Below are 10,624 nucleotides of genomic sequence, written 5' to 3'. Positions count from 1 at the left end.
ACAGTGATGAGGGGTGGTCGTTTGACCGCGGACCCATAACGGACGCAGGCAATTAGGCAGTGATCGCTGAGGTCCTGGTTGAAAACAGCAGCGGTGTATTTAGAGGGCAAGTTGGTCAGGGTGATATCTATGAGGTTGCCCATGTTTACGGATTTGGGGTTGTACCTGGTAGGTTCCTTGATCATTTGTATGAGATTGAGGGCATCTAGCTTAGATTGTAGGACGGCCGGGGTGTTAAGCATATCTCAATTTAGGTCACCTAGCAGTACGAACTCTGACGATAGACGGGGGGCAATCAATTCACATATGGTGTCCAGGGCACAGCTGGGAGCTGAGGGGGGTCTTTAACAAGCAGCAACAGTGAGGGACTTATTTCTGGAGAGATGGCTCTTTAGAAGTAGAAGCTCGAACTGTTTGGGCATAGACCTGGATAGTATGACAGAACTCTGCAGGCTATCTCTACAGTAGATTGCAATTCCGCCCCCTTTAGCAGTTCTGTCTTGACGGAAAATGTTGTAATTGGGGATGGAAATGTCAGAATTTTTGGTGACCTTCCTAAGCCAGGATTCAGACATGGCTCGGACATCAGGGTTGGCGGAGTGTGCTAAAGCAGTGAATAAAGCAAACTTAGAGAGGAGGCTTCTTATGTTAACATGCATGAACCCAAGGCTTTTACGGTTGCAGAAGTCAACAAATGAGAGCGCCTGGGGACACACAGGGCCTGGGTTTACCTCTACATCATCAGAGGAACAGAGGAGGAGTAGGATGAGGGTACGGCTAAAGGCTATAAGAACTGGTCGTCTAGTGCTTTGGGAACAGAAAATAAAAGGAGCAGATTTCTGGGCGTAGTAGGATAGATTCAGTGCATAGCGTACAGATAAGGGTATGGTAGGATGCGAGTACAGTGGGGGTAAACCTAGGCATTGAGTGACGATGAGAGAGGTTGCATCTCTGGAGGCGCCAATTAAGCCAGGTGTGGTCTCCGCATGTGTGGGGGGGGCATGGACTTTGGATCGTCTCTGAAGGAGCTGGTATTCCATAAATGTGTGTCTGCCTTTACCATCCGTACTGTTAGCCATTGTACAATCGCTGGAATATAAATGGGAAGGAACTACGTATATCCTACCAACGGGACATTAAAAACTGTAATATCTTATGTTTCACCGAGTCGTGGCTGAACAACGACATTAATAACATACAGCTGGTGGGTTATACACTCTAATGGCAGGATAGAACAGTAGCCTCTTGTAAGACAAGGGGTTTAGGTCTTGTATATTTGTAAACAACAGCTGGTGCACAAAATCTAAGGAAGTCTTGAGGTTTTGCTCGCCTGAGGTTGAGTATCTCATGATAAGCTGGAGACCACACTATCTACCTAGAGAGTTTTCATCTGTATTTTTCGTAGCTGTCTACAAACCACCACAAACCGATGCTGGCATTAAGACCGCACACAATGAGCTGTATACCGCCATGAGCAAACAGGAAAACGCTCATCCAGAGGTGGTGCTCCTAGTGGCCGGGGACTTTAATTCAGGGAAACTTAAATCCGTTTTACCTCATTTCTATCAGCATGTTAAATGTGCAACCAGAGGGGGGAAAAAACTCTAGACCACATTTACTCCACATACAGAGATGCGTACAAAGCTCCCTCTCGCTCTCCATTTGGCAAATCTGACCATAATTCTATCCTCCTGATTCCTGTTTACAAGCAAAAATTAAAGCAGGAAGCACCAGTGACTCAGTCAATAAAAAAGTGGTTAGATAAAGCAGATGTTAAACTACAGGACTGTTTTGCTAGCACAGACTGGAATATGTTCTGGGATTCTTACGATGGCATTGAGGAGTACACCACATCAGTCACTGGTTCCATCAATAAGTGCATTGACGACGACGTCCCCACAGTGACTATATGTACTGTGGCAGACCAGGGGATTGGGTCAAGACGTTTACACAGATCAGACACGGACAGAGTATGATTAGCTCGGTTTCAAGGGTGTTTATTAAATAATAAATCAAAAGGATCGGTCTCCTCCATGAGACCCTCTCCGGGATACCGTCTTCTGGGTCTTGCTGTATCCTGTCAGGAACACAAACTCCCTCGTCTTAGCTCGGGCACCGTCTCCCACTACACGGAAGTCACCTTACTTCCCCCAGTCCTCTCCTGTGTGCTGCCCTTCTGGCAGCTTTATGGGGCTTGTACAGCTGGTGAGCAATCAGCCCTTGATTACTCACCAACTCTCCAATCAGCCCCAATAAGTCCTGGGTGGAGAGCCCGTCGAGACCTGGCACGTCCAGCAGATGGAGCGATCGCCTCGTGATGTATACTGTCTGTCACCAGGCCTCGACGAGTCTCCCCCTGGTGGCTGACCTGCTGTACGCCACAGTACATACCCCAACCAGAAGCCATGGATTACAGGCAACATCCGGCAACATCCGATTACAGACAACTGAGCTAAAGGGTAGAGCTGCCACTTTCAAGGAGCGGGACTCTAACCCGGAAGCTTATGCCGCCGACGAACCATCAAACAGGCAAAGCGTCAACACAGGACTGAGATCGAATCATACAACACCGGCTCCGATGCTGGTCGGATGTGGCAGGGCTTGCAAACTATTACAGACTACAAAGGGAAGCACAGCCGAGAGCTGCCCAGTGGCACGAGCCTAACAGATGGGCTATATAACTTCTATGCTCGCTTCGAGGCAAGTAACACTGAAACACGCATGAGAGCATCAGCTGTTCCAGACGACTGTGTGATCACGCTCTCCATAGCTGATGTGAGTAAAACTTTTAAACAGGTCAACATTCACAAGGCCGCAGGGCCAGACGGATTACCAGGACGTGTACTACGAGCATGCGCTGACCAACTGGCAAGTGTATTCACCGACATTTTCAACCTCACACCTGGACAAAAGGAACACCTATGTGAGAATGCTATTCATTCATTACAGCTCAGCGTTCAACACCATAGTGCGCTCAAAGCTCATCACTAAGCTAAGGACCCTTGGACTAAACACTTCCCTCTGCAACTGGATCCTGGACTTCCTAACGGGCCGGCCCCAGGTGGTAAGGGTAGATAACAACACATCCGCCACGCTGATCCTCAACACGTGGGCCCCTCAGGGATGCGTGCTCAGTCCCCTGTACTCCCTGTTCACTTATGACTGCACGGCCAGGCACAACTCCAACATCATCATTAAGTTTGCCGATGACACAACAGTGGTAGGCCTGATCACCGACAACGACGAGACAGCCTATAGGGAGGAGGTCAGAGACCTGACCGTGTGGTGCAAGGACAACAACCTCTCCCTCAACATGATCAAGACAAAGGATGTGGACTACAAGAAAAGGAGGACCGAGCACGCCCCCATTCTCATCGACAGGGCTGTAGTGGAGCAGATTGAGAGCTTCAAATTCCTTGGCGTCCGCATCACCAACAAACTAACATGGTCCAAGCACACCGAGACAGTCGTGAAGAGGGCACGACAGAACCTATTTCCCCTCGGGAGACTGAAAAGATTTGGCATGGGTCCTCAGATCCTCAAAAGGTTTTACAGCTGCACCATCCTGACGGGTTGCATCACTGCCTGGTATGGCAACTGCTCGGCCTCCGACCGCAAGGGTCTACAGAGGGTAGTGCGTACGGCCCAGTACATCACCAGGGCCAAGCTTCCTGCCATCCAGGACCTCTATACCAGGCGGTGTCAGAAGAAGGCCCTAGAAATTGTCAAAGACTCCAGCCACCCTAGTCATAGAATGTTCTCTTTGCTACCGCACGGCAAGCGGTACTGGAGCGCCAAGTCTAGGTCCAAGAGGCTTCTTAACAGCTTCTACCCCCAAGCCATAAGACTCCTGAACATCTAATCAAATGGCTACCCAGACTATTTGCATTGCCCCCCCCCCCCCCCCCCCCCTTCTATGCTGCTGCTACTCTGTTATCTATGCATAGTCACTTTAATAACTCTAGTTACATGTACATATTACCTCAATTATCTCGACTAACCAGTGCCCCTGCGCATTGACTCTGTACCGGTACCCCCTGTATATAGCCTCGCTACTGTTATTTTACTGCTGCTCTTTAATTATTTGTTACTTTTATTTGTTACTTTTTTTTTTGTATTTTCTTAAAACTGCATTGTTGGTTAAGGGCTTGTAAGTAAGCATTTCACTGTTGTATTCGGCACATGTAAGAAATACAATTTGATTCGACTATAAAAAGCATAGTAACGCGACAGCCTGAAAATAGGTTGATAGTCACAATAATTTGACATGTGACAAAAATAGCTCCTCCACACCAATCACATGAAAGGTAACCCGGGGATGGGCATGTACTTTGGATCGTCCCTGAAGGAACTGGTATTCCATATGCGTACAGGATTCCGTCATAATCATGAATAGCATTGGGAGTTCACATGCACAACATAGGAGTGGTGGTGGGGGGGGGTCGTATGAATTGTAGATTATCTGTGTGTGATGTCACAGTAATAAACTGCCAAGTCATTCTGTCCGTTGGCTTGGTGTATTATCTTAACCTGCCCTTTGGGCACAAGACTATAAACATGACATGTATATAGTGCTACACTTTCACAGCTTGCTTCTTTATCCATCCAGGTCCAAGGATTGCCCAACAGCCAAGGTTGGTTCATTCAGAAGGTGGATGTGCATTGAGCAGTCTTACTGATGGCCTATTATAATGAAACGCATCAACACGATCCCCGGAACAGCGAGGAGTCAGGCCTTGCCTTGGTCCTAACTTAATTGTCTATTCCTGTCATAAAAGCCCCATTACTTTCCAATGCATCACATACCAAATGTAGTTATAGTAATGAGTTATTAGTAAGATGACAGATTCTGGGCCTAACAAATGCAAGCATAATGCCTGTCCTTATCAATAAATCCAATGTCCACAAATGTTTTGACTGTAGTTTAATTTATTAAAAAGACCATGGTGCAAATATAAAATAAAATGTAAAAAGAGAAACATAATTTAAGCATTAATACAAAACAATAAACTATTCCAGTCCCTCTTGACATCTAAGACACGGAATCAAAATACTTTGTTATACCGTATTTTTAATCAAGTATTACACAATGTAGGTACAAAATTAAAATGTATACAATTTACATTTTTGTACATAATATAGCAAAATCTTTTAACTCTTAAAGAGAAAATACAACTCTTGTTGTACATGAAATTCCACCAGGAAGGAATACTCTGTACGTAATCTTTAGAATATGTGATGGATTTTAAAGACAATTCTTTACCCCAAAAAAATAAAATAAAGATACTAATAAAAAAAATACAACGAGAGCTGCTGCAGCCGTCACTGGAGTAGTAAAAAGATATAAATGCCATAGAAACAATATATACTCTGATATCTTAAACTCTGTACTAAATTAAATTATACAAGTAGAAAAAGACCAAGTAACCCCATTTAGTAGTGCAAAGTCATACAAATCCACCATGTCCTAACACATGTAATACACTGTAAGAGGACAGAAACATTTTTATTTATTTTTATTTTATCCATGTTAATGGAGTATTTTTTTGTACTTCGAACATTGTACAAAAATATATTTTGTGCTCGGTTGGCAAAAAAAATAAAAAAAAATAAAAATAAACAACTATATGCATGTTGAATTTAAGTAGTCAAGCTTGGACATGTTCGTACAACAAACTATCTGTAAAAAAAACTAACTCAATAGGGGCAGAGAAAAAGCACCCCTAGACACATGCTGCTCTCTTAACTAGATAGAAAGATCCTCAAGAGGTTCCTTGAAAGTCCAGTTGTTCTTAATGCTTCCCTTCAAGCAACCGTCGTCATTAAGAAATAACATCTTCAAGTCCTAGCGTCAGGTTTAGTTAGCCATGACCGACTGGAATTGCTGCTTGGAATACTGCATGTTGCTGAGGTTGAAGTTCAGCCCATCATTGAGGGACTTGTCGTTGAGATCTCCGTAGGCCGCAAACACGTCAAAGGCATTGTTGTACTGCAGCGGGTTGAGGCTGAGAGAGCCCTCGCTGGGGAACACGCCACCGGAGCTCCTCTGACCCTGGAGGCTGGGGAACACGCCACCGGAGCTCCCCTGACCCTGGAGGCTGGGGAACACGCCACCAGAGCTCCCCTGACCCTGGAGGCTGGGGAACACGCCACCAGAGCTCCCCTGACCCTGGAGGCTGGGGAACACGCCACCGGAGCTCCTCTGACCCTGGAGGCTGGGGAACACGCCACCAGAGCTCCCCTGACCCTGGAGGCCGGGGAACACGCCACCGGAGCTCCCCTGACCCTGGAGGCTGGGGAACACGCCACCGGAGCTCCCCTGACCCTGGAGGCTGGGGAACACAAACTCCTTAGCATTAGGAGAGAGTGCAGAGGCATTCTGCTGCTGGCCCAGGCTATACAGAGAGTACATAGAGGTGGAAACGGCTTTCTGCTTCATTAGGGTGTTCACATTCAGCCCCAGGTCGTTGGTTGGGGAGGTGCAGGCCACCTTGTTGCCGTTGCCGTTACCATTGTTGTTGTTGTTGTTGCGGCCGGAGACCTTCATCTTGGTGGAGCCAAACTTGGTGGCGGCGAAGGTGGCGGTGGTGAAGGTTATAGGATAGGTGGAGCGCGGCATGAAGGAGGGGCTAATGGCCGCAGATTGCCCGAAGGGGGGTGAAGGAGAGCTGGACTCAGAAGAGGTCCCGATAGAGTCACTGATGGGCATGAAGACCTGGGCCTCTGGGTTGAAGCTGTTCTTGATCTCCTTGTCCAACTCGGACCCGTTGTTCTCATTGTCATCATCCACGTACAGCACCTTGACCTGCCCCTTCTCGCCAAGCTGGTAGGACACCTCGAAGGGGTCAATCCACACACTTAGGTCCTGAGGGAGATTATCCCGGACGTCGTCCAAGTCCAGGCCACTCTCCTTGGCTGCCTGCTCCACCACAGGGTCCACCTTCTCCCCTACGTGGAGGCACCTGTACCCAGAGCCCTTGTATGGCTTATCCGTGTACCAGTGGCCCTCGTACTTCTTCTTCAGCTGCCTCTCGAGCTCCTCCCCGAAGATGTTCACACGCCGTCTGGGGAGTTTGTTGTACAAATAGGAAATAATAAAGTTAAGTGCTACTTGGATTTCAAGCTGCATAGCTGCTTCCCGGTTATTACGTGGGTGGGTATTCCTGAGCGTTGCAGTGATAAGACGTTTGGGCCAAACAGAGGGACAGAGTAAGTGGTAGTTGCTGAAACGATAACCTTCCGTTCACAGGATAAGGTTCCTAAGCCTGGAAGAAGAGGAGGAGAGATAAATTAACAAAAACATGATAACAATGCTATATGGCTAATTATAAACCGGGTAGTTTGGGTCCTGGATGCTGACTGGCTGAAACAGCATTTCAGCCGTGTAAATATCAGACAATATACCACTGGTATGAAGCAAAACTACCTGTTTACTGTTTATATATATATATATATATGTTGGTAACCAGTTTATAATAGCAATAAATCACCTCATGGGTTTGTGGCTTATGGCCAATATACCATGGCTAAGGACTGTATACAGGCTCTCTGCTTCATACATAAGAACAGCTCTTAGGCATGGTATAAAATGGCAATATACCACACCCCCTTGGGCATTATTGCTAAACCTACCATCCCATAGTACAACAACTGTACGTTCATATAAGTAATATGATCAATGTATGCACGCATGACGACTCCAAGTCGCTTTGGATAAAAGCATCTGCTCAATAGAATATATTATCATGATAATAATCATTTTAGCTCACCGTTGTAAAAGATGTTTGCTTCATAAGCCTGATTGCATTTACAGTATAATACTAAATGTGCTCTGCCATTCACTTCCCAGTACAGTGCATTGCTGTGTCCACCAGGCAGGGTGTACAATATCACTAGCTATAAATAAGGCCTAAACATACAGACACAGAGTCAGCGCTGTGGGTTCCCTAGCAGTCTTCTAGTATTTGTGACAGCTAAAAGCAAGCGTAGTTGACCTCTGGACAGTGGTGGCTCATCGCGTTTTTAACGCAATTAAAGTAACAATGTAATTAGCCAATGATCCGAGACATTGTATCCTCACATGATAGAATATTTTTGCGCGATGACACACACACACACACACACACACACACACAACACACACAACACACACAACACACACAACACACACGTCCATAATTCATTTGATATGATGAGATGAAAGAATCATGTTGTCTAGTGATGGTAACAGAAGAAACCGTGTCCGTGAACCACCACTGGCTAGAGAATAATGTATTGTTAGAGAGCAGCTGGTGAGCTGAACTAGCAAAGAGAAGCCTTGTTGTTACATAATCCTCATTGAATTTCTATTCACGGTCATAGATGCCTTTCTCTTTTAGAAATGACGGTTAACATTAGCTAGCTATATATGAGATGATCAAACGTCCAATACAAATGCTACAGCTTGCCTCGCTTCGTTTGAATCCATCAATCAGTAATGTAGCTAACGTTAGCTAGCTACGCACCCATGATGTGAAGGAAATTTAGTATTGTAAACAGCAGCTATGCTTACGTCACGGTATAGTTTTAACCTGTTAATGAAAGCTCATCGGACGTGGAATTTAACGTTAGACGCTTGGCTTGCCCCAAATGTGCGCCTATCCTTCACTGTTCTTCAATGACCACCAAGCTAACAAAAAATACGTTTCTGGTTGTTAGCTCAAAATAGTTTGATTTAACTTTCTAGATAGCTGGCTAGATATCCCAATCGTCAGCTATATTAACTAGGTAGCTAACGTTATTACTACTAATTATCTGTGCTAGCTAGCTAACGTTAGCCAACCTAACGTTACACCCAACCCAAACAAGACGGAGAAAGCGGTTATATCACAAGTTAGCTTGTCTCTAGGGATTTGAACAGCAATATATCTTAATAACTAGATACCTCGCTAACGACTTATATTGAAATAGCTAATGAAGAGAATTATACTTACATGTAGGTAACTAACGTTACAGTTACATATATATTCACAGCAGGTCGTTGCACTGGACAGCTTCGATGACGAATGACTTAACGTTAGTTAGCTACTGTAGCAAAATAACGTTGTCAATAAGCTTTTCCGCTAACTAAATGGAGACTGTTAGCTACTTCCTTGTTGAACAAATTGTTCTGCTGCAGTATGACTACATATTATCCCAGTCATGTTATGTGGATGTCAATTTGTGTTTTGTCTGGAAGTTTTTCAACTGCGCTTTAAAGTTCGGATTGTCTTGTTTATATAGGTAGTACTCCGCCACGGACACAAAATAGGCGGTGATGAGGTGCTCAGAGGTCGACACTAAATAACGGTTTTCCATTGGCCAAACTCGGCCTTCGTCATTCGTGAACTACTTCATCTTGCATTCCGATTGGCTGTTTAGCAAGTCAGTCTATAGCAAGGGTTTATTTACGGTAGTGGTTAGCGTTTCATGTGTATTGGGACCACAAGTATCATAATGTTGAAGGTTGTTGAGATAGCTACGGAACATTAATGTATGTACTTTGACAGTAGTAAATACAGTCCACTCAATTTCATAGCAAAGAAACGGACACTTAAAACCAGTTCGATATAGTGTCTCAAAATATATGAGACAATGATTTGTTGTAGTTGCTCTGATTATGCCCAAAGATTATGCCAATGTGATTATTTCGGAAATGCAATGGTCATTGTGAGACGACGTGCAAAAAAGGTTGTGGAGAGGGAGAAGTAGTGCACAGGCAGTTTGGCGGAAGGACAAATGTCACCGGGTAGGGTTGTGCTCTGTTCCGTTAGGTACTTGGGACATTGGCTGTACAGTCTGTACAGTTTGTCGATTTCATTTTGATATGCTTTAGCTTGAAATTACAAGGTTATTCTGACCTCGCTCTCCTAAACAGTAGGAATACAAGAGAGAAATGGATATATTGAAATGAATGGATATTAGAGTTAAAAAGGTTATGCATATTGGGTCCTTACTTAGAAAATAGGATATTACGTGTAAGTGTTATGTTTTATAGTAGGCTAAAGTTCCCTAGGTTACAGGTTCCTATGATGAAACTTTTAGGTCATGGTCTGTGGGACCGTGTGAGTGACTGGTTTTGTTACACAATGGTCAAGCTCTTTCTGTTTGTGTCCTAGTACAGCAACTGTGTAAAGCTCAAAGAAGTCCACTATGGATTTTTTTTGTATTACTTTTACTGTTGAAAGCCAGAATTAATATAGTAAAGTATACACTATAGGGTAAAACAAAATCAGTTTTGAGCAAAATAGGGCTTTTTTTTTTTTTTACACAACTGCAAACTTCAAGGTGTAGGGCATTCAAAGAGTTGGTCTCATGGGGATTTGTGATGTCATCGGCCTCCCCCTTGCTTGAAGAACAATAGAGGAGCGTTAGAGAACAAAAGAGGAACGCGATCAGAGCACGTGGTCCGTCCAGTTCAAGTGTTCAGCAGTCTGATTGGTTATAGATGGAAACGTTTTCCTCTGAGCCTGTTTATATCAGACCTCATGCTCCGATACCGTCTGCACGACGGTAAGGGAGAGAACATCTCATGGCTGGGGTGTGTGGGGTCCTTGATGATACCGTGGGACTTCCTCAGACACTGTTTCGAGTAGATGGGTGGGAG

General features: G+C 44.9%; 1 protein-coding gene across 1 annotated transcript; it reads right to left on the bottom strand.

Annotated features, from left to right (window-relative positions):
- Positions 1 to 4,911: 4,911 nt before the first annotated feature.
- On the bottom strand, positions 4,912 to 9,243 carry LOC120046081 (protein Tob1-like). The gene is made up of 2 exons (XM_038991017.1): positions 8,973 to 9,243; positions 4,912 to 7,265 (listed from the first exon to the last, which is right to left on the bottom strand). Exon 2 carries the CDS (start codon positions 7,127 to 7,129, stop codon positions 5,858 to 5,860), a length of 1,272 nt encoding a protein of 423 aa, XP_038846945.1. The 5' UTR covers positions 7,130 to 7,265; positions 8,973 to 9,243; the 3' UTR covers positions 4,912 to 5,857.
- Positions 9,244 to 10,624: the final 1,381 nt, after the last annotated feature.

The sequence above is a fragment of the Salvelinus namaycush genome, chromosome 4 (assembly GCF_016432855.1).
Source record: "Salvelinus namaycush isolate Seneca chromosome 4, SaNama_1.0, whole genome shotgun sequence".
Lineage (NCBI taxonomy): Eukaryota > Metazoa > Chordata > Actinopteri > Salmoniformes > Salmonidae > Salvelinus > Salvelinus namaycush.
Note: the sequence above shows the minus strand (reverse complement) of the source record. Positions and strands in the feature narration are given on the sequence as shown.

Bases quoted from the DNA above. Each gene is read 5' to 3' on its own strand.
- LOC120046081 (XM_038991017.1), bottom strand. From the start codon at position 7,129: ATGCAGCTTGAAATCCAAGTAGCACTTAACTTTATTATTTCCTATTTG.